At 37.0% G+C, this 24,962-nt stretch overlaps 1 protein-coding gene across 1 annotated transcript; it reads right to left on the reverse strand.

Annotated features, from left to right (window-relative positions):
• Positions 1-14,553: 14,553 nt before the first annotated feature.
• On the reverse strand, positions 14,554-18,074 carry LOC143542223 (cationic amino acid transporter 6, chloroplastic-like). The gene is made up of 5 exons (XM_077034859.1): positions 17,689-18,074; positions 17,346-17,568; positions 16,707-17,055; positions 15,574-15,808; positions 14,554-15,122 (listed from the first exon to the last, which is right to left on the reverse strand). The coding sequence occupies exons 1-5, from the start codon at positions 18,065-18,067 to the stop codon at positions 14,554-14,556; spliced, it is 1,755 nt and encodes a 584-aa protein (XP_076890974.1). The 5' UTR covers positions 18,068-18,074.
• Positions 18,075-24,962: the final 6,888 nt, after the last annotated feature.

Here is a 24,962-nt window from a genome sequence, read left to right on the forward strand (position 1 = left end):
CAGCCGGATCGCATTTGAGCTTATGCTCCGCCTTACTTCGGGGTACACCAGTCATGTCAGCTGGTGCCCACGCAAAGATGTCAGCGTTTTTCTGCAGTAAGCGTTTGAGTAAGGTGCGGGTGGGATCAACGATTGTTGGTCCAATGGTAACGGCCTGGTCGGGGTATTTGCCATTGAAGGCCCATTTTTCTGGTTCAGTGATGGTTGGTTTAGCCTTTTTCGGTTTGGGTTTAGATGAAACAGATGCAATGCATACCTGGGGAATGCCAGAGATCATTGCTACACCCTCAGCTGTTGGCCATCCCATCATGCCATGGACTGAAGATACCACGGCGTTGAATCTTGCCATCCCGTCTCTTCCGAATAGGATGTCGTACGTATGATGTGGCTTTTTCATTACGACAAAATCCACGTCTTCTGTGCGTGAATGATTCCCATCAGTAAGAGTAACGGGGAAAGATAGGATACCCAGGGGTGTTTCTGTACTTCCGTCAAACCCTTCCATTGAAGCGTAGACCGTTTCCAAGCGTTCTTTGTCTTCATCATCCAGCTTATCAAAGAACTGTCTGTACATCACTGTCGACGAAGCGCCGTTGTCAGCAAGAGTGCGTGAAGTGATGTAGTGCCCCAGCTGGCTTCTGATGACGATGGGGCCTTCTTTGCTGGGGCCTCCTGGCACTCGCGGGAAGCGCACCTCAGCTTCTTTCCACGCGCATGGTTCTGCCACCCGTCTTTTTCTTCCTCTGACCTTGCCATGAACCATGTTGATGCTGATATCGACGGGCTTTCGTCCGTTACCTCTGTACCGGTTGTCATTCCTTCCTCCCTTCCTGATCGATGCCACAAGATGTGCAAGCCTTCCGTCCTTGACAAATGTCTCAATAATATCCTTCAAGGATGTGCACTCTTCAGTACCATGACCCTTTGTCCCGTGGAAATCACAGGATTTGCTTTGATCCGCATTAGGTTTCTGCCGGATCAATGGGGCTTTAGGCCATGGCAATTTTTCCGTGGCAAATATCTCCGTGACGCTCTTCGTGAGTGGCGTCCACCGGTGTTTTCGGTTTGAAGGGTGTGTGTTGTCCCTTCCGCCAACAAGAGGGCGAGAGCTGGATGAGGTGTCAAAGTTTACCCTTGACTGCCAAATACCTAGCCTCCTCTTTTTGTTCTGCCGGGCGATCCGGACATTGTTCTCTCTGGTCCTCTGCGTGTAGAGGTGTGTACTCTGGGGAAGATCTCTTCCCAGTTGCTTTTCCGTCTCGGCAAAGCGCTTTGCCGCCGTCATGATGGCATCCCAAGTTGATGGCATGCCATCCTTACCCGTCAATGTGCGGATAAGTTCTGGGTATTCGGCGCCTTGGATGAAGGCGGCGCGAACCAGATCTTCACTTATGTTGCCGAGACTAAGCTTTTTGGAGTTGAAGCGAGTGATGAAGTCTAGTAGAGATTCATCCTCCTCTCTCACGCAGTTAAGGATCGTCCACTGCTCTTCAGTGTACTTCCTCTGTTGGCTGAAATGCTGGCTGAACTTGTTCTGAAAGTCCGCCCAGTCATATATGTGGTGGATCGGTAAACGATCGAACCATGCCCTGGCCGCTCCGACCAGAGTCATCTGGAACATGTAGCACCACGTGGGTTCCGTCCAGTTGCTGACGGTAGCCCCCGCAATGAACCTGTTCAAATGGTCGTCTGGGTCGGATAGACCATCGTAAGTGCCAATGTTGGACATTTGTTTGGCACTTCTCGGGGCGATTGCTTCCGCAATGTCCCTTGCGAACTTTGACTTCCCTGCATTTGTAGCAGTTGGTCTAAAGGTTTTGGAAAAGTCACGCGGGTTTCTCTCCACGATTGGTTTAAAGGCTTCCCCAAAATTCCTTTTTGGTTGGACGTCCGTTTCCTTACGCTTCCCTTTCGCCTTATGGCGAGGGTTCGCGTCGGTGTCGGACTCCAACTCGTCGTCTGAGTACTCGCAGTCACTGCTCATATTGAGGTGTTGGCGAGTACTGGCGAATTCGTCAGCCTGTTGAACTGAACGCAAGCGTTCGTCCAATTCGGCTTGGAATTCTCTTTGCCGTGCTTCGGCCCATGCCTTCACTTGATCTAGTGTTTGGCGAGGAACCTTCGTTCGTTTTTCCAGTTGGGTATCGGAGAACCCCAATGGAATATTTACTCCACTTGCCCCGGCTTGGGTAGTCGGGGTAGTGTTCGTAAGGATTGTATAACCGCCGGTGTTTCCCCCAGTTGCTGGGGTTGTTACCGGGGTTTCTTGGTCGGTTACTGGCCTTTGAACCGGAGTAACGTTAACCATTTCTTCAGAAATTGTGAAAAAACTAAAGTAGTTCTAGCTTTTGTCCCACGGATGGCGCCAATGAAGAAACACTAGGTGACCCGGTACAGATTATAGATAATCTGGGGGTTAAGTAATGTTTCCCACGGATGAGGTCTAACTGAGAAGGCTGTTCTTCAGGAGACCTGCAAAACAAACACCGTAAGCTCGTCACTGAGAAGGGGGGAGTTCCTCCTTGTGACCACCCTCCGGCGTGAGAATCAGACTAGGTTGCTCTGAATATAAGTGTATATTAAGAGATTGCTAGATAACTGGATAGCAGATGATCTTACCATTCCAAGATATTGGAGTATTTATAGCCGAAGGTAGGTTTCCAAGAAGGTACAGCCGGCTGAATAGTATTCCTGTTCAACCAACAGTGGATTATGCACAGGTCATACTGGTTGGTGGGTAGGTTACGACCAACAGTAACAAAGTCGGCTGCACTATTCCACCAACTGTAGATTATGCACGTCCCACTTACTGTGGATTGTACGCAGGCCATGCTGGTTGGTGAATAGGTTACGGCCAACAGTAACACTATTCCACCAACTGTAGGCCGCGCATGCTCCTCAGTAAGGGTTGGTGAGTAGGCAGCGGCTAATAGTGACAAACAGTACTAGAGGGTGCTCCTCCTCGCCCTGTTGTCGATGAGCTGTCACCCTGTGATTGGCTCATGGGCTGTTCTGGTCAGATCGTCTGTCCTGTCCATACCTTGGTAGGCATGGTACAAAAGATCTTTCAGAATCAGACTGGCTCATTTAGGCGGGATTGTTCCCGCCTTGCTCATTCCTTCATGTGACTACTGAAGTAGCTAGTGTCTTGTGCGTGTAGCCCTGCTGTCTGCGGGTAGCCTTCCCTGATGGCTTGTATCCGCAACTGCGGGAACAGGCGGGGTACTTCACCATTGGGAGGCTTTCCTTGCGTGTTCAGCTTGTGTACTGCGCGTAAGATCCTATGAGCATGGTGGGTCCTGCGGGAGCAGATGGCCTTTGCGCAGACGTCCCTGTTCAAGGTGAGTCTTGCGGGACCAACTGGTCTCTGCTGGGACCTACCTCTTCATGGTTGTAATATAGGAAAGTACTACAGTAAAATTATCAATTTATTATTTGTTGTAAACAATATGTAAACTTAAATACTATCTTTACCTATAATGCTTATTACATTGCGTATTTTTTTTTTTAAATTATGATGTAATTCCCTTATATTAATCTTCTATCAGTTGTGAACACAAAAGATAATTATTTCATAAAAACTAACGTTAAATAACGACGACCTGGTCTTTTTTTACCTTCCTGTAAGTTCTTGTATGAAAAAAAAATACGTAGAATCGGATATTTACATATGATGAATTATCCTTTAGAATTCCTCTTATTTTATACTTCTTCTATCTTATTTTATTATTATTTTTTTATTTGACCCTTATGTTTGCATAGTTCTTGTCACCGGTACAGTTGTAGTAGCAATATTAGGTAAATAATAAAATAAGTTTGTATCTCCGCTTATTTAATTTTAAAATAGCTTATTTAATTTTAAAATATAAAAGATTACACTACATAAACGGTAGGACTTGAGATTTGAGAGCATTAAGGAGCAAAAATAGGGCAAAAATAACTGCAAATTTCATGATGTAACCTCCCACGTTTACATGATCTTATCTCTTGAATTTACAATTTAATTAAACTCAGGAAAATAGCTAAGTTGTGTAACTTTTAGTGAGAACAGATTTACTGACATCTCTATATTCTCACTTACATTTAGGCTAGTTTATAGGAAAACAAATGTTTATTTTCTTTATTAACCCTTATATAATTTGAGTCGTGTCTTTTAAATCCTTATAAAATAAAATTTCACGTCATATTTAGGCTACGTTTATCAGAAAACAAATGTCTAGTTTTATTATTGACCTCTACATGGCTTGGAGCCGATTTTTATCTTCTGTTTCTTAATTTCTAATTAATTTACTTAGTTCACACAAATATATGTTGTCTCAAATTAGACTACAACAACTTAGGTTCAGTGACGGCCTAAGGTTTTTGGAGGTCTCAAGCCAACTGTCAAGTTGGGGGCCTTTCAAAAAAAAAATCAATATAAACTCTCCTTTTCTTTACCTGTGCTCGGACCGACGTTAATGAAGTTAAAAAATTTTGTTTGAAGCTATATATCTTATGTTTATAAAAAAACATGTTCACATAAAATCTTACCTTTCTAGCTTTATTGATTTTAACATATTATATATTAGGCCACAAGAGGGCAAAGTTTGTAGTATAAAAATTGGTAGATTACATATTATAAAGTAATAAACTAATAAGTAATTACTAACTTCAATCCAATGAAATCTGAATTGGGCAAATCCAAAATTTGAAAGAACACTTGCAGACCTCGGTTACTCGGGATCGGTATAAAGTATAAACAATTTACAATCGGCAAACTGTAATAAAAAAAGCAAAACTCCGAATCAATCGCAATCGGCAATTCCAAAAGGACCAAAACGTGTTACCCATCATATAGTTCGCAAATCGCTAAAGCAAATAATACACTCTTAGTCTTTTAAAAAGATGAAAAGTTGGCCATTGTTTCTTTCCAAAATTGATGATTGGAATTCTAGAGACGTTAGAGAAACTTTCGTATAAGCATGCTCCGCGTCAATTAATTGATTGTGTCATTTTTATGCCTTGAAGTCTATTCAGTTTAATTAACAGTGTTTAACTTACTAACGTTCTCTCTTCAAAAAATAACATTTCAATTCAAATATAATTATTACTTTTAGTATTGATTTATAATCAATTATTCTCCTTTAGTGTATTTTAATGTTGTCTTCTTTTGCAGGTATATAGGATTCCTATTCTTTGCATATATTGTATTCATCAATACTAAATAAAACGATTCTGGTTAACACATTCATATGGCATAATTTATATAAAAATTTGTTAATATGCAAATTATCAATTAGCCATGTATATATTAGTTTTGTTCTAAAAAAATGGGGGCCTTAATAATAGACAGAATTACATATTTTGTCCTTTAAACATAACCAATTTATGGATTGGATCCTTTAAAAAGTTTACTTTCACCTTTTGTCCTTTAAACAGCAAAATGTCTCACTTTTAATCCTTTACACTAACTAACGTTAAGATTTTCAGTTAAGTCAAGGGCATAACAGTCTTTTTACTCATACTCACTTATTTATGAAAAATAAAAAATTAAAGAGGTTGTGTGGCCCCACCTCACCTCCACAGTTCTACCTCTTTCCCTTGAAACACAACATATCAACAGATCTTCCCCAAAAACCTGGTACGTCACCCTGAACCGTCATTCTTGTCACTATTGCAAGTCTACCGGAAAGCATAGCTTCAAACTATCGGAATTTTGGTCAGATTAATTAAAGAATTGTGCGGTTTTGTCCGATTTATAAGTGAGATTTTGAGATTTGGGATTAATCGCCGGAAAACACAACTTCAAACCATCGGCTTCGCCACATACACCAACTACTGCTATGAATTAACAAATGAAAACCCGTTTTGCATTAAGTACCGATTATCCGTAATTCCTGATTAGGCCTGATTAAGGCTTCAATTTTGTGACCAAGCCGCCGGAATAAAGTAGCGGTAGACGAAGACGGTGATTTCCCCTTTAGCCACAACATAGAAGACGAAATTGGTGGAATCCCCGTCGCTCTATCTCGAATCAGATCTGCATAGGGACATAGTCACATAGATGGTGGTGGTCACCGATGGCGGCGACGTTCATTGCAGTGGACAGAGATAGTGTATGTTGATGTTGGTGGTGTAATATGCTAACTGGAAAAGGGTGGATGGCTTGGTGATTATGATGGGTGGCGGACGGTTGGTGAGTTCCGGCAATGGTCGCCGAAGATGTTGGGGTGAATCGCCGGCAGAACTGATCATCCAGGTAGGGACCGGTTAGGTTGGGAGTGGTGGAGATAAAGATCAAAGGGGCGTCCACCTATTCATTTGTTTTAATATTTTTAAATTTTAATATTGAAGGGGTTGAAATTACCGATTTGCCCATCACTTAACTGATGAAATGGATGATTGTTATTGTAAAGGACTAAAAGTGATGGCAATGTGTCTTTTAAACGACAGCGAGTGAAAGTGAACTTTTTAAAGGACTTGATCCGTAAATCAGCTATGTTTAAAGGATAAAATTTGTAATTCTGTCTTAATAATATTGTGGCCTCAAGCCCTTGCTTTAGTCAACAAAGCACTAGGGCCGGCAATGCTTAGGTCGATGAGTAGATACGTTAGCATATATGGTTTTATAGATCGAATGTGCTTATGTTATCCAAACTGTTAAAATCATTTTATTAATTATACTCGGTGCCTAACTTTCTTTGTTTTGTATTATTGTATGATGAAGATGTGGTTGAGCTATGCTACATTTGGGGGGGGGGGGGTTATCATTCGTTAAATTGCAAATTCGTACTAATTTGAATGTTTTTAATTGTCAACCTATTGATTTCTTTAGACTCTAGGTGCATGTTATGTTGTTCAAATGACTGCTTTAATCTTCAGAAATTAAGATACTCGAACAAGATATGGATACAATAGTAGTTTATATATGCATAGATGATTTGATATCCTTTAAGAATATATAGGGGATTATTTTTTGAAAAAACAAACACTGAAACACACACGTTACATATGGAGTATAATTTTTCCAAAAAACTACATTATAGAATATATATTAGCTAAATTTTTGTTAGGGAAAAAGGTTTGTCATAAATGGGCTGGATGGAAAGAAAATCACAGGTTGTTATCCCGGTCCAACACTCTTCTTCTACCTGATACTTTTAAAATAAGAATAACCTTCTTTTTTTTTCTAATGGCTAAATTCTTTTTTATACACCTGTTTAAAACCGTATCTTAAATAAAACAAGAACTCACAATCCTTTGATTGAAGATCATATGCATTTTACCACTAGACCTAGGTAGTATTTGTAATATACGAAAGAACTACAGTAAAATCATCAATTTATTATTTGATGTAAACAATATGTAAACTTAAATACTATCTTTACCTATAATGCTTATTTTTACATTGTGTATTTTTTTAAAAAATCATGATGTAATTCCCTTATATCAATCTTATATCGGTTGTGAACACGAAAGAACATTATTTCATAAAAACTAACGTTAAATAACGACCATCTAGTCTTTTTTAGATGTTGGTGCATGTTTTGTGGCCGTCGCTTGGCGAATAGTTTAGATTGTTTATGTTGTATGCTGTACACCTAGATAGTGGTCCACGCCGAAAGTCATCCATTCGAAAGAGCATTTTCAAATGGATACTCATTCGATCGAACCAGTCTCTGATTCGATCGAATGAGTCTGCTATTCGATCGAATAGGACTCATTCGATCGAATGAGTCCTGATCGAATAGCAGTGGGTATAAATACCCAGCTTTCAGGCGTGGTTTGTTAAGGATTTGCGTGCCCGGCGCCCAGGTGCTGTCCGGATGAGGGGGGAGGCCATGCTCGACCTCCCCCTGCCATAGATCGTGATTTCAGTGTTTAACAAGCATGTAATCTTTCGTTTTTATCAATGAAATCGTTTGTTTCGTGTTTGTTTCTATCCGTCTTTGGTTATCAAACCTTCCGTCTCGAACCGGCTCGGATCGTCTCGGTCCCGACTGAACCAACAATTGGTATCAGAGCCACGGTTACCGCTAGAAGGGTCTAACAACCGATCTAGCAAGCCGAGCTCTTGATTTTATGCGTTATGGACGTTAAACTGTTGGTGTGTTCTTCGTGTTCTTCGCGTTTTCTGGGCTGGCGATAAAGGAGTCGAATCTGCCATTCGATCGAATAGGCCTATTCGATTGGCTGATTCGATCGAGTAGGCCTTCCCGCTCAAAAGTGTCAAATTCAAACGCCAGTTTTCCCGCCCATTCGATTGACTTCATTCGATCGAATCAGATTGTATTCGATCGAACTGGTTTTCCCGCTCAAAGTGTCAAATTCAAATAGCTGATCGAACCAGTTCTTCATCCGATCGAATCTGTGCTTCATTCGACCGAATGAGCCCTATTCGATCGAACATGTTCCAGACCAAAAAAAAAAAAAAAAAAAAAAAAAAAAGTCTGGAACGCCCGCTTACACGAAAATTTGCCCAAGCCATTTTTATCAGTCGGGAAGTCTTCTGAAAAAGTTTGGCAAAAATAAAATTTTTTCCGACAAAATTTCCGGGAAATTTTCGGTTAATTTTCGGGTCAGTGATAAGATTTTTTTGGACATCCTATACAAGTTGATTACAATCCAGAAAAAGTTTGGTGACAGTGAAATTTTCACTGATATTTGCCGGCAAAGTCAGAGCGTTTAAATGTTTAATGGTTAAAGCGGCAAATTGGGGCAATGAACAAAGCACAATCACCTGAAGGAATTATCGTTTACAAGTTTAATGGATAACCCCTTGTTCATTGAGCTTCTACAGTGGTGATTGTTATAAGAACACAGAAGAACAGAGAAAAGTGATTACTGATGAGTTATTGTGGGGTAGTCAGGAGCATCTGACTATTTATGGGCCAACCAAGTTTAATTTATTTTCCGCATTCTGAAGATTCTGCTTTGTGGAGAGAATCTGAGTTTGAGTTATTGTGGGGTAGTCAGGAGCATCTGACTATTTATGGGCCAATCATGTTAAATATTTATTTTCCGCATGTGAGAATTCCGCTTTGTGGAGGGAATTCTGTTGAAAAATGGTGATTCGCAATCACGAAGTTAATGATGTGTCTTTGTCTCCGATGATGAATCTGCATACAAACTAATCTGTTTAGGGGGAGTAGCTGTGGATCGGAAGCCTCATCGAAGATTGCCCAATACATTATTAAGTCAGCGGAAGACGATATGAGCTTACACGTCTATATATTGGGATACACGCCAACGTCTGAGGGGGAATTTCTATAGTTGGTTGTTTTTAAACAGATTGTTTTGTCTGAAGATGTCAGCAATGGAGAACACTTTGCATCATTATCAAGTCTAAGGGGGAATTTGCTGCAATGATGGTATTCTACCACGTGATTATCAAGCCAGAGCAGAGATTGACTGAAGATTGCAAGAGGTGTTTACAGCAATTCGCAAGCAACGTCCAAGGGGGAATATGTTGGTGCATGTTTTGTGGCCGTCGCTTGGCGAATAGTTTAGATTGTTTATGTTGTATGCTGTACACCTAGATAGTGGTCCACGCCGAAAGTCATCCATTCGAAAGAGCATTTTCAAATGGATACTCATTCGATCGAACCAGTCTCTGATTCGATCGAATGAGTCTGCTATTCGATCGAATAGGACTCATTCGATCGAATGAGTCCTGATCGAATAGCAGTGGGTATAAATACCCAGCTTTCAGGCGTGGTTTGTTAAGGATTTGCGTGCCCGGCGCCCAGGTGCTGTCCGGATGAGGGGGGAGGCCATGCTCGACCTCCCCCTGCCATAGATCGTGATTTCAGTGTTTAACAAGCATGTAATCTTTCGTTTTTTATCAATGAAATCGTTTGTTTCGTGTTTGTTTCTATCCGTCTTTGGTTATCAAACCTTCCGTCTCGAACCGGCTCGGATCGTCTCGGTCCCGACTGAACCAACATTAGAAAAAAAAATTATGTACGATCGGATATTTACACATGATAAATTATCCTTTAGAACTCCTCTTATTTATACTTCTATCTTATTTTATTATTTTTTTATTTGACACTTTAGTTTGCATAGTTCTTGTCATCGGTACAGTTGTACGAGCAATATTAGTTAAATAATAAAATAAGTTTGTATCTCCGCTTATTTAATTTTAAATATAAAAGATGACACTACATAACCGGTAGGACTTTTGAGAGCATTAAGGAGCGAAAATAACTGCAAATTTCATGATGTGGCGCTGTCACCTCCCCACGTTTACATGATCTTTTTTCTTGAATTTACAATTTAATTTAACTTAGAGAACGAGCTAAGTTACGTAACTTTTAGTGAGAACAGACTTTACTGACATCTCTACATTTTCACTTACATTTAGGCCAAATTTATAAGGCTAAGGGGTAGTGGAATCATGGATGGGGGTGCGGAGGCCCGGCGTGGCCACCTGGCTCGCGAACACCGCTACCACCTTGGCGCGGATGGGGGCGCAGTTGGCCGGCGTGGGGCAGTCCGCGTGGAGAATATAGCCGTTGGTTGATGGGTGACCGTTGGGGAGAGCCGTTGGGCTATTAAAATAAAAAAAAATTTCAAACTTATTATAAATATCACAATTCATTTTTTTTAAAATTACCCATCTCATTCTCTTTTTCTCAATATTTCTACTAATACCTTTCATTTGATTTTCCAAAGTTTGTTAAAAAATCATGTCGGGTTCGAAAAATTTCAACTACCACACTCAATTTCAGATGCAGGGGTTAGACTACATGTCTAACGAGGCCTTTCAAGATCTAATATCATCTCAAAACGCGACTTTTTTCAACTCGGATACACAACCCGAGTTTTCCATTCTGGAGACACAACCGGGACCGGATAAACCCACAAAACGCTCTCACAAAGGTAAGAAAACGAATAAAACCGGAGAAGCGGGCGGTTCATCGACACCGGCTGTGACGAAGCGAAAGGCTACTCCTTGGAAAAAGGATGAAAAATTAGCGTTGGCTAGAGCTTGGATTGAGATATCTCAAGATCGAAACGAGGGTAATTATTTTTGGTGCATTTTTTTTTAATTTAACTTTTTAGTTTTTGTTTGCAATTTACTAAAGTTTTATTTTTTTTATAGCCGACTTTCATAAACGTCGAGTATTTTGGAGTAAAGTTCGGGAATTGTTTTATGAGCAAGTGGGGAGTAGGGACCGAACCGATAATATGATATCGGGTCAGTGGTCCGATATTCGTAAGTTTGTAGGATTATTTACCAACCTACATAACCGAAATGCAAACCGAATGCGACAGAGTGGGTCCGATGATCTTCAAGTTTTTCAATTCACTTGCGACGAGTGGAAAGCGGAGGTGTTAAGGAAGTACGGGATGGTGAAGACGTTTGACGAGCGCTACTTGTGGGACGTGCTCAAGAAGTGCTCGGAATGGATTATGTTAGTTACTCTGGATGCGGATGTCGGAAAAGAATCGGCTAAACGTACGAAAACTAGCGAGTCCGGCTCCTACATCTCTTCTAGCGGCTCGGAGACTCAAATTAACTTCGACCTAAACTTGTCCGAGGGCGATTTGAAAGAGCAAGGCTCTAGCCGCCCCCGGGTAGGGAACGTGGGAAAAGAACCGCCGACCACGACTTCGGAAAAGAGATTGCTAGAATGTCAATTGGTCTCGAGTCGATTGGTCAAGCTAAACATAATTGAAACCGGATGAGGAGTTTGGAATTTCTAGCCAAGAACTTTAGCCACCTACCGCCATCCGACCAAGCGATAATGGAGGAAGAAAAAGATCGTATTCGGAAGGAATTGACGAAAAAAAAATTAAAAACGCTATTTTTATGTATTAATATTTATTTAGGATATAGTATTAAAAAAAAACTCAACCAAGCCTCGGCTCACCTGGACCATTACACCCTTTGAGGCTTGGTCTGGGGGCTTGGTTGGCATGCCTAGTCAGCGCCACGTGTCATGAAGATGTTGGTTCACTTGGGGCTCAACCAAGCCCCATTACCCTTAGCCTAAGAAAACAAATGTTTATTTTCTTTATTAACCCCTATATAATTTGAGTCATGTCTCTTAAATTTCACGGTTATATTTTAGGCCACGTTTATCGGAAAATAAATGTCTAGCTTTATTGTTGACCTCTACATGGTTTGGAGCCGATTTTTGTCTTATGTTTCTTGATTTCTTATTAATTTACTTAGTTTACACAGATATATGTTGTCTCATATAAGACTACAGCAACTTAGGTCGATAAGTAAATATGTTAGCACATATGGTTTTATATATCGAATGTATTATGTTATTCAAAACTGTTAAAATAAATTTTATTAATTATACCCGGTGCCTAACTTTCTTTGTTTTGTATTATTGTATGTTGAAGATGTGGTTGAGCTACGCTACATGTGGTTATCATACATTAAATCTATTTTACAATTGCGTAATATGTTTACAAGTTCGTTCTAATTTGTATGATTTTTTTCTGAACTCTGGGTGCATGTTATGCTGTTCAAATGACTTCTTTAGTCTTTAGTTCATTAAATTAAGATACTTGAACGACATATAGATATAATAATAGTTTATATATGCATAGATGATTTGATTTTCTTTAAGAATATATGGAAGATTATTTTTTGGAAATACAACACACACATTATATATATAACTTAAAAAAAAACTATATATATTAGATAAATTTTTATTAGGGAAAAAGGTTTGCCATAAATGGGCTGGAAGGAAAGAAAATCACAGGTTGTTATCCCGGTCCAACACTCTTCTTCCACCTAATACATTTAAAATAAGAATAGCTTTCTTTTTTTTTTCCTCTAATGGCAAAATTCTTTTTTATACACTTTATCTTAAATGAAACAAGAACTCACAATTTTTTGATTGAAGACTATATGCATTTTACTACTAGACCTAGCCAGTGGTTGTAAACTATAGTAAAATCATCAATTTATTATTTTTGGTAAACAATATGTAGACTTAAATACTATTTTTACATTTTGTATTTTTCTTAAAAATCATGATGTAATACCCTTTATACAAACTTATATCGGTTGTGAACACGAAAGATAACTATTTCGTAAAAATTGTCTGACGTTAAATAACAACCGACTAGTCTTTTTTTTTCTCCTTCCGGTAAGTGCTTGTATGAAAAAAAAAATTATGTAGGATCAGATATTTGCACATGATGAATTATCCTTTAGAACTCCTCTTATTTTATATTTGTTTTATCTTATTTTTTTATTTTTTTTAATTTGATACTTATGTAGGTATGTTAGCATAGTTCTTGTCACCAGTACAGTTGTACAAGCAATATTAGGTAAATAATAAAATAAGTTTGTGTCGTAGCTTATTAAATTTTAAAATATAAAAGATTACACTACATAAACGGTGGGACTAATTGAGAGCATTAAGGAGCAAGAATAACTGCAAATTTCATGATCTTATTTCTTGAATTTACAACTTAATTAAATTAAATTCAAAGACAGACTAGACATCTCTACATTCTCACTTACATTTAGGCAAGTTTATAGGAAAATAAATGTTTATTTCTTTTATTAATCCATATATAATTTGAGTCATGTCTCTTAGATCCTTATAAAATAAATTTTTTACGATTACATTTAGGCCACGTTTATCAGAAAGTCTAGTTTTATTATTGACCTCTACATGGTTTGGAGCCGATTTTGAAGTCTTCTGTTTCTTTCATGGATGGTCTTAGACAAAATATTATTAGACTCGGTGTACTGGCCTGGCGCCACCCAAGTAACCCAAAGGGATGTCAAGCACCACTCCAAGGAAGTGTGCAAGGGCAAACGTGTGAGCGCAAAACAGTGGAGATGAGTGTGTGAGCCCTGTGTCGGGCCAAAAGGCCAATGAAAACTCTCCAATTGGAGAAGGGGGGGGGGGGTGGGCGTAATGGTGTTGGGGGGGGGGGGATAATGGTCTTAACACGTTATGATTTTCTGTAGTGCGAATCATACGAGAATAAACTTACAACTCAATGGCCATTGTGCTATGAATTAGATGAATGACAAGTGACACTATACTCATCTACCTTTAGACTAAATATATACATGTTTTAAACCATCTTAAATTGCAGACCAAACCCAAAAACATGTAACAATATATATAAGAAAATGTCTCATCATCAACCAAGTAATACTAAATTCATGTCACAACTAGCAAATAAACCAAAGAAATAATAAAATAGAAGTAATATGCAAACCGGCCATCAATAATGCTATTTTTATATAGAAAGATTAAATACTTAAATTTACGAGGGTAGACAAAGTACCAAACTTAAAGCACTAAAATGCGCATTCATTCACTAAGCAAGCAACTTGCCAAAATGGCAAAAGACATCATTCAAAATATCAAAATCAAAATAACTGCTAAAATAATATCTGGTTATAGCAATTTATAACATGCATATATGATGATAATAAATATCCTGCTAATAAGTTAGCATGTCAAGTCACTAGACGATAAATTCGGCGACGGTATGTTGTTTGATACCATATAATCACCTGCCTCTGAAAGTACAAAATTTTATGCGCAAACACTAAATTCAACCAAAAGCAATTGGTTATATTTGTACTTTGGGAGTCACCACCCCAAGTTCAATAGATTTCTTGATACCACTTTCAAGAGTCCCAATCCCTTTTTCCTCGGCATCAAAACTAGCATGGACGCTATAAACAAGATAAACAATCACCGCTACAGCCGAAAAGAAGCCAAACCGCGCATACGAAGGTCCGTCTAGATTTCCCAATAAGAATATGTTCAAAAAGATTGAAACACATGGTATCCATGGCATCAATGGTACCCCCCAAAACTCGGGTTTTCTTGCTTCAGGGACGGCATAATTAAACACAACCGCTAATCCAATGGCAACCATTAAGCAGGCCGCGAGCACAAAGAACTTGGGCTTGCCATGTGGCACCAGCCACCATAGTAAGGTGAACATGACCGAAGTGCACGAGAAGCAAATCAAGAAGGATAATGTGGGCCATGGGCTCCTCGTCTCGACTGACACGTAACGCCTGTAGATCACGGCATTTGCAACCATATAGAAGACAAATAATGTACCGATTGAGACTAGGTTGAGAAGGACATCTAGCTCGGTGAAAAGTGCAATCGCTGCCGTGGAAATCCCTGTTAATTATATCATAAACAAGTTGATTACTTTTTAGAAAAAATAATAAGATTCATAGTCAAAGTCAAAGTCAAAGTCAATCTATTTTTACCACTTAGATTCTATTTAATCATATAATCCCATTAATGATTTTAAAAACCACAACATGCTGGAGATTGGTCTTCCAATACAGGAATAATATAATATTTTTTCTGCAAAAAAGACTCACATGATTTTGCACACAAAGACCACTTTAGAATAGAACACGGTTCTATGGGTAAAAAGTTTTTATATGCCTAAATCAATGATGAAGCTTTCCTTTTCAAGGACTTTCAAATGTTTATGAGTTTATCCACAACTTTACTATTACTAATAATTAATAAAAAAGTACCACGTTAACGACAAAATCACAGGTACAACACCAAGTACTAATCGATAACCTTTTTAATGTAAATGTAATATAAAATTTACCAAGAAAGGCGGATGCGTTGACTGGCGTTGATGTTTTTGGATGGACCTTAGCAAACCAAGCGGGGACAATGTTGGACCGCCCAATCACACACAGGTATCGAGCCTGCCCCAACATTGCTACCAATAACGATGTTAGGATTCCAAAGCTGGCCCCCACCCCTATCACATTCGACACCCAATTCCATCTATCTGACTTCCCTACAAATGCACCTGAAAACGGTGCTTCCGGGTTTATCTGCAAAAAACAACACGTGTTGCACTTATAACGGTTCTTTTCAATTTCCTTTTAGGTCTCGATTTTTTTTTCTTTTACATTGGGTGAAGTTCATTTGATAACGTCACAAATTCAATTGACTCTGATTGTCTTAATCGACAACCAACAGAAATGCAATGTAGTATAAACATTTATAAACTCCTTTAAAGCGCGCAGAAAGGTTTACTGCAACAATTTGAAGCATTTGTTTTCAAATAAATGCGTTTAATTTTTCTATAAATTTTTCAAAAAGTTGATAAATGAGAAAAGGTGACCATGAGTCAACTTGGCCTATTTTTATATGCAATAAATATATTTAAATGGGGACTGATAAACATTTACATCAATTGTGAATGGCTTATAAGTTAAAATTACACATTTTTGTAACATAAAAGATAAAACAAGCACTCTACTTTTATTAGCCGTTTTAAAAAAAAAAGAATAACAAATGTTACTTTACAAAAACAAGAACTTTTATTTAGAAAAAGAAAATATTTTTCTGTTCTGAAATTCTGCGCCAGCAGTTACAATATTTAAAAAATAATTTTTATTATTAATTAGTAAGATACCCAAAATATTGTATTTCAAAACTTAGCTAGCAGTTACAAATAAGTAAATAACCATTTACTTCTTAATATAATAAAAAATAAATATATATGTATATTCATCCAAAATCTTAGTTGTCATGCAACAAATACCACCAGCTAGACCAACAAGATGACAACATTTTATTTTGTTTTTAACTTTTTACAAAAATGCTTTAATACGTGTTACATGCAAACCAAGCGGTGGTAAATTGATCATCACACACATGTTCAATGAATCTATTTTTTGAAATGTAAATTATTAATTCACCATTAATTGCAAATTAAATACATACCATATCATAAGGAAGAAGCATTGACATTGAAGTGGCCATCAAACAGTATAGAACGGTAACAATGATCACAGATCCGGTAACCCCAATCGGAATATCCGAAACCGGGTTTTTAACCTCCTCCGTCAGCGTCGAAACCGCGTCGTATCCAATGTAACTCAAGTAAACCAAAGTAGCACCATTGAACACACCCGCAGCCCCGAATGGGAAGAACCCGCTCGGACGAGTCGAATCGGATGGTGTAGTGAAATTCTTAGCATCCCCTCTCATAAACCCCATTATGACCACAAACATTATGAATAAAATGTGAAGTCCAGTTAAAGTCATGTTCAATACAGAGCTTTCTCTGGTACTGCAACATTTAATTTAAATTAAAATTAATTTGTTACACATTTAGCAAGACAGAAGTTGGAACTAAAAGGGATTAAACACCGGGCTGTTTGGTAGCCTCTTAACCGTCATTAAAAGGTTACCTCTTAATGGTTCTCTTAATGGTTAAGAGATAATCTTAAGTCTGAATGGTTAAGAGGTAATCATTACCACGTAGCCTCTTAACCATTCATGTTACGAGCTATTAAGAGATAGCCTTTTAACGCCTCTTAATAGCGGTTAAAAGGCTACCAAACAACCCCTGAGCCATACCTGTAACAGATTATGAGGGTGAGGATAATAATGACGACCACGGCAACGAAATCAATCTCGTTGAAGCCTTTGGGCATTGAGGCTATGGTTATCCGCCATTTAGTTTCCGCGGAAACGCCAATGGCGGTACCGAGATACGTCGTTAAGCTTCTCGCAATCGCCGCGTTGGAGAACACGTAGTCCATTATAAGATTCGCTCCGGTTATAAACGCCATGAACTCACCTGAGATAAATTTACATTTACATTTATAATAAAATCAACACAATTGCAACCGGGAGAAAGGCAAACGAGCAGCAAAACAATAAAAATAAAGACAAAGCAACATAAAACAAATTAACAAACCGAAAGTGACTTGGATATAGCTAAAGGCACCGCCAGCAACAGGCATGTGCACAGCAAACTCGGTGTAACAGAAAGCTGATAACAAGGCGCAAAATCCGGCAATGGCGTACGACAGCACGACGGCGGGGCCCGCCTTGTCGTGGGTGGCCTTGCCGGTGGTGACGAAGACGCCGGCGCCGACCATTCCTCCGACGCCGAAACATATTAAATCGTACCAACGGAGAGTTTTCCGCATGGTTCCGCCGTAACGGAAGCGAACGCGGCTAGTTTCGTCGAAAGTTGTGGCCGCTGAGCCGGCTCGACGGACGAGCCGGTTCGGAGTGTCACGGAGTGCATTGAGGTAGGATTTCAAGCTTGAGAAAGAAGAGCTATGGCTCATTTCTTTCACTATAAGTTAACTTATAACTTATAAAGTTATAATATAACTTAGAAGAGAACGAAATGTTATCATTTATATAAAGAAAGCTACAAAGTGACCTTGTGGACGGTAAATAAAACGTTGGGCGGAAGTGCTAAAAGTAGTCCCTATAAAATGGATTATTTACTATTGGATCCTTTATGTATGTTAAATTGTTAATCTACCTATTTAGTTATTTTTAGCATTTTAAGTTGCTTTTTTAAGTTGATAATGATAATGATAATGATAATGATAATCCACCACTAATTACATTTGTCTTCAACTAGTAAATGATTACACCGGCCACAAGTGACTTCTCAAATGTCATTTGTAAAGATGTGGATATAACATCAATATAGTTATGTATTGTTGTGTTAGTATCAAATTAAATGATTACATCAACCAAAATTAGATTATTGATGTGTTATGAATATGTCTTTTTTGTCTGGTTAATGGAATAATATTTAGTATAATTCTTTTAGTGTTTTTAATAAGGTTACCTTATAAAAGGAAAAGAACTAATAAATACGAGTTATAGTAATGAGGCATATAAGTTATATTACTTAAGTCGTTTATGTGTTCGATCAGAAACAATTGATAGAAGTTTAAGATTCTGAACCAGACAAATTACTTTATATTATTTTACAAGCATATACTATAATCTTTATTTATTTATTATTATATTACTATTGTTATACAATTGAGTGAATTTATTATAATAAAAGATTAGAACAACACTACAACCCATAACAAACAATTATAAAACTCAATGGGATAAACCTAAATTACTTCTGACTATCACTAAATAGAGCAGATAAGGATTTTATTTATTTATTATTGAAAGTGTTGTAACTTGTAATAATTTCAAAGAATAAGGGGTAAAGTGAGTGTTCCGTTGTGTTATAAATATGATGCCCCTCGTACTTGTTTGCCTTCTCGTTTCAAGTCAAAACTTAAAAATTATTTTGAGTATTTTACTTTAAGAACGGACACAAATTTATTAGCAATAGGATTTGAACCTTAACATTCATCAATTTCGTTGGACCGAAGAGCTTTTAGCATTTTGGATGTGTAACACATTTAAATGTTTTAACCTCGAATTTATGCAAAAAAAAACAAGGTAATTTGGAAACATGTTTGTATAAAATCAGTATTTTTAACACCCTAGAGTAAAAAAATCTTTTTTATTTGGAACGCTTATATTGTGATAATTAAAGAAAATACAACAAAAACACATTACATAATTACAAAAATAAACAAGCACTTAAAAGCACCTTTTACTTGTTACAAAAATAATTGAATATATTAAATGATAATAAGTATATTATATAACTTAAAGGTAAACTATAAAGTAATAGCTGATATTAATTCTATTTATTATCTTAAATATATATAAAAACGAAACTTTTAAAAGCTCTATAGTTGCTCTTAATATTTTTTTTTCAAACCACCAGATTGTTTTATTGTAAATGAAGGTTTCTCATGCGTTTGATCCGAATTCACGGGTATGAGTCTCATCAAACCCAGATAGCCCTTTTCATCTCATTAAATTAAATATTAATCTCACCAAATATTTGATATAAAAATTCTATAAAATATGGATATACTAAAAATTTATATCCGATTTTTTTAAAAAATATTATTTATAATTAAGAAACAACTTTACAGTAAAAAAAATAAGTGGGTCTTGGGTTCACCAAACCAATATAGTTTTCAAACCGGGTTATAGCATCTTATTTATTTATGAAACTCTTTAATTATCAGACCATAAATATATATATATTATTAACTCCTTACAATAAATAATTAAAATCTAAAAAAATATATAAATATTATAAACGGAATAATGTTGACCAACCTAATATACGGAGGATAAAAGCTAGTTAGCTTATAATTAAAAAAAGTTCGGTGTGGATGATCTTTTCGAAGATACAGAATCTCTCTCTGTCTGGTATGTTTTTTAAGGTATTAATTAAGATAAGCACATAGTTAAACATTTTCTGTTAAAATAAACTGACTTTACATAAAGGGAGTTTTAGTTTGATATTGATATTTTAAAAGTATAGCTTTAGATTCATGAGACTGTGCAAGAAAATGTATATTTTATTTTTTTTGGAACGACCAACTAAGTAACGCCGGGTACTCCGTACGTGGCCCCCATTGGCTAAAGGTAGCCTGAGCCGGCCACGAGTCCGGACAGACGGAGCCCCTAGCGGTCCACCTATTGAGGGATTCCTCAGATAAAAACCGACCCCCACACCCGCCAAACGGCACGACAACGAGGAGCCAGTAAAACCGGGTGAGATCAGGACTCGAACCCTGGCAAGCCAGGGTCATCCCTCATATCTCCCATATAAATTGGTGATAAGAAGGTTTGAACCCCCCTACCTCTCACTTATAACCGATTAATTGAATTTATAGTGTGTCCATAATGCGGTAAATGTTAAAGCTTTTTAAACCTTTTATATTAATCAAATACCTTTTCATATATTACTAAGCTAGACAAATCTACGTTTTCCTCAATGTTATTTTCTCTTCTATGCTAAAATGTAAACGTGCATTAGATTTAACCTTTAAGTTTGTATCGCGTGTATATTTACGCACTGTTTTGATGCATATATTTGATTCGTTTTCTATGTGTTTGCCGAATATAGGATTTTAGTTCATCCAACTAAACTAATGAAAGGTGGTTTTTGAAAAAGATTTTGATGTGTTTAGATGTGTTTTTAGTATAAGATTTCATTGTATATTTGTATTTATGGGTGCATGTTTCAAATAGAACTTGAATTTTAGTGACAATTATGCTCAGCTGCCTCAACATATTAAAATATATCTTTTAACTTGTTATATTTAAAGCTTTTATTGTTCCATGTTTTATGAGATCTTATATAGAAAAGTTATTTTCATTACACCGGTAACTTAAACCAAAATATATTTAATACATATTATTTAAGATGGTTTTGTCATTAAAATTCAAGACAAACAAATTTATTTGTTTGTTTGTTAATACGCATTTAATATATTCTACGTCACATGTTATTAACTATAACATAGATTACATGTGACGTATAATAAAAGGAAATTAACATGATTTACTCATGTTAGGCATCACAGCATAAACATGATCACGACAATAAACATGAGGCAGAAAGCCATAAACTACGTGATCTAAAACAATAGAAACGCAAGGTATAGCTACAACACTTTTGGCAAATCTCAAATTATCATGTTTTGCTTTCACTAAAGAAAAGATACTGGACAGTAAGAAAATGTTTCGTTTCAAACATCATCTATATTTTTTTAGGGTAAAGTTTGTGAAAGAAAAAATTACAATTTTTGTCCTTTTGATTTAGCTAAATTATGGAATGGGTCACTTTTTATCCTTTATTTGCATGTTTGGCTCGGTTTTAGTCTTTTACACTAATGAATGTTAAGTTTTTCAGTTAACTAATCCCATGTGCACTGCACATGAGGGAATTTTTGTCATTTACCCTTTAAGGACTATTTTTGTAACTAAATTAAAATTCTAATCAACCTTTTCAGTTATCCTTCACACTTTCTTCCACTCACTAGTTTTCCACAGCTACACCACCACCATTGAAAATTCCGGTGGCCACCAAGAACGTCCGACTACCACCTCTACTGATTGTGGTCACTGCCTACGACCACCGCACATCAATTATCATCCTCCACGTATCAAAACCGGCTATGAATAAACAAAAGGATGCCACAGCCATATCCGACAAAGCTGCCACCGCCACACCATCTCAGACGGATGTCGCTGCCGCCGACTTATACAGACTCCATTGCCACCGCCGATCTAAACAAAAACACTCTTATCTACCCAAATACTTGTTATACTCCACTACGTTGGAGTCAACACAATCTTCTCTATGTCTCAGCATTTCGACTCACTGGAGTAGAGTTCTGTCTCCGACTAGGGTTTTGATTCATGGAGAGCGAATTCATTCCAATCGAAATCCCTAAATCAAAGTGAAGCTAGATCTGAGTTTGATCTTGCCGTTGGTGGCTTCGTATCAGGCGGAGAAGCGGTTAGCTTGTGGTTACACGGGAAGGCAACGCCAACGCACGTGCCCTTCCATTTAAGCGGCACGTGACCTAAGCCTCTATCGTTAAAACTCTCCCTCTCGGGTCAGATTCCAGTGTCCAAAACTCCGATAACGAGATCCGACCCGAAATCTGATTCTTTTAATAAGCTGGCGTTGGCTGAGGTCTTGAGGCCGAGGAACTCAGCCGAACGGGTGGTGTAGAGGTGACGGACTTGTTCTGGGATGACAGAGAGTACAGCGGGAGCCAATTCGAGCTTGGAAGCTTCGAGGGCGGAGAGCTTAGAGGAGAAGCCGTGGAAGACGGTGTGGTAGGTGTGGATAATGCGTGAGGGAGGAGAGGGTGTGGGTATCGGAAATGGAGGTGAGGGTGGAGTCGTACCAGTGGGTGTGAGTTGGGAAGACTGAGGGCTTGGCGTCGTGTTGGACTCGAACGATGAATGTGGTTTGGTGTGGGAAGTGGAAGAAGAAGAAGAAGAAGAAGAAGAAGAAGAAGAAGAAGATGTATTGGACGCCGGTGGTGATGAAAGTGTTAGATCGGTGCCTAGAGAGAGTGTGGATGCAGAGAGAAGATAGAATGGATAGAGATATAGAATATTTAATATTTATTTATTTTAATTACAATTTTAGCTTAATTACAAAAATAATCCTTAAAGGGTAAATGACAAAAATACACTCATGTGTAGTGCACATGGGGTTATTTAACTGAAAAACTTAACATCCGTTAGTATAAATGACTAAAACTGAGCCAAACATGCAAATAAAGGATAAAAAACGAAACTCATTTTCAAAAAGAACCCATTCCATAATTTAGCTAATTTAAAAGGACAAAATTTGTAATTTTTCTTTGTGAAAAAGAAAAAAAAATTTACAGTTAAGTATATCCAAACGAGAGTAATCTACAAATGGATGATGCCATGTGAAGTTTCCACCAGCGCAATCAAAATCGAATTCAAGAGCTCCATGTGAGTAAGCAAACAATATAAGCTTTAATACGAGAGTCCAAATATTACCGAAAGTACTATTTTAGAATTTAAAAACACAATGCAAGAAAAAGACTTGTTGCTTGTGCTTTTATGAAGCTCGAAAAGTACTTACAAGAAATGGAATTGCTTTAGTGGAAATTTATAATAAAAAAATTGTTATAAAAAGTGTTAAGCATGATAATTAGAGAGAAAAACTTTTGTTACCTTCCAAAGCACAAAATAGTGGAAGACAAAATGAAAATTTTGGCAACTTGAAATTGTCTCATTGTAAGAGGAAAATGACAAATTAATAGTTGTCTCGTTTTGAATATCATATTCTGACATTAGTTTTTAAAGCCGAGGGTAACAGTGAAACTTAAATATCATACTGAAAATTAAAGGCGACAACTAATATTAAAATTGATAGCTTTGGATTCTTACTTTAAATTCGGGAAGGTTTTGTTTAAACCCCCTTTATTTATTTTATTAATTTTAGATATTTGAAATTATGGTTGTTAAAAAAACTCGTGATTTGAAGCTCGTTCGAAGGTTACTCGAAAAATATGTGATTGAATTGGCTCTACTTGAAACGAAGCTGAGCTGAGCAAAGGTTTAGCTTGGCTTAGTTTGGCTCGAACTATTTTACCTTTATTGTATTATACACACATATAAACAAGCACTTTAAATATTTTGTTAATTCAAAAACATTTAACTTTTGCTGATTCCATCAATGTATTGCAATTTGAGGTTACAAATTGAGTGTACGTTCGAATACTTGTATTTCCAGTTCTAATTTGTTTTAAAATGTTCAACAAATTTTCTCAATAAACTGAATCAAGCCCGAGCTTAAATTTTCAGCTGGGTTTTAAAACCAAACCGACTTCGAGCTTGTCCTAGCTTAGCTCATTAACAACCCTATCTAAAATTAAATAATGGGCTATGAATTTATAAGAAAGTATTAAGTGTTTAATGCTACTTTTTATTTTATCTTTCTTTGTTTATTTGTTTATTATTGTAAGTTTTGTAAAGCTACTGACAAAATACTATTATGCTCTCTTGTTGAGTTTAATAAACCACCACAATATTATTATAGCTACCAATAATTATTTTATTAAATCAATCATATTATATGGTTAACGTTTATTACTTATTACTCAACCTCAGGATGGAACTACAAAACGAACGTAACCAATTAGAAGGGGTCATGAAGCTTTTAAGTTTTAAGCTAGAACCAGTTTTTGACTCGATCAATAAGTCAGAGACAATAAGCAAACGTATATATATACACGCGTGCGCGCGCACGCACACACACACACACATATATATATATACTAGCTTTAGAGCCCGTGTAACACACGAGATGATCCAAATAATAAAGTTATAAATAAAGCAAATAAGTGCATTACATCTATTCTTATATTTATACTATGTGTACATAAATTGATTTATTTATATCAGAAAATGATTTTTTTTCAAAAAAAATGAACTTAATAATAATAATAATGCAAGCGCAAAAACATACCTGAGAGTCCGTTTATTGGAAATTTGATTATCGGTATCATGTATATATATATAATTGAAAGATTTTTGGTTATGAACCAATTTTAAAAAAAGACTTTTCATACAATAATATTCTGAGTTACACAATGAAAATGATTTTTATAATTTTGAGGGGGCTTCTTGACTTTGCTATAATGACAACACATAAAAATAACACGTTAACATGTTCAATTTTGTGAATGTGTTGCTTCACTTGAGCATAATTTTGTATGACATGTTTCACATACTACATTTTAACCGCCATTAAAGGAAAAGTCAATGCTGAAACAAATGTTTCAAATTTGA

The sequence above is a fragment of the Bidens hawaiensis genome, unplaced genomic scaffold (assembly GCF_021521415.1).
Source record: "Bidens hawaiensis isolate Kalapana, Puna unplaced genomic scaffold, B.hawaiensis_p1.1 tig00012813_1, whole genome shotgun sequence".
NCBI lineage: Eukaryota > Viridiplantae > Streptophyta > Magnoliopsida > Asterales > Asteraceae > Bidens > Bidens hawaiensis.

What these genes read in the sequence shown, in the direction of transcription:
- LOC143542223 (XM_077034859.1), bottom strand. Translation starts at nt 18,067, where the DNA reads ATGAGCCATAGCTCTTCTTTCTCAAGCTTGAAATCCTACCTCAATGCA. An exon ending in CTATATCCAAGTCACTTTCG is followed by an intron (nt 17,569 to 17,688) that starts GTTTGTTAATTT and finishes AATTTATCTCAG; the next exon opens with GTGAGTTCATGGCGTTTATA. An exon ending in CAACGCATCCGCCTTTCTTG is followed by an intron (nt 15,123 to 15,573) that starts GTAAATTTTATA and finishes TATAATTAACAG; the next exon opens with GGATTTCCACGGCAGCGATT.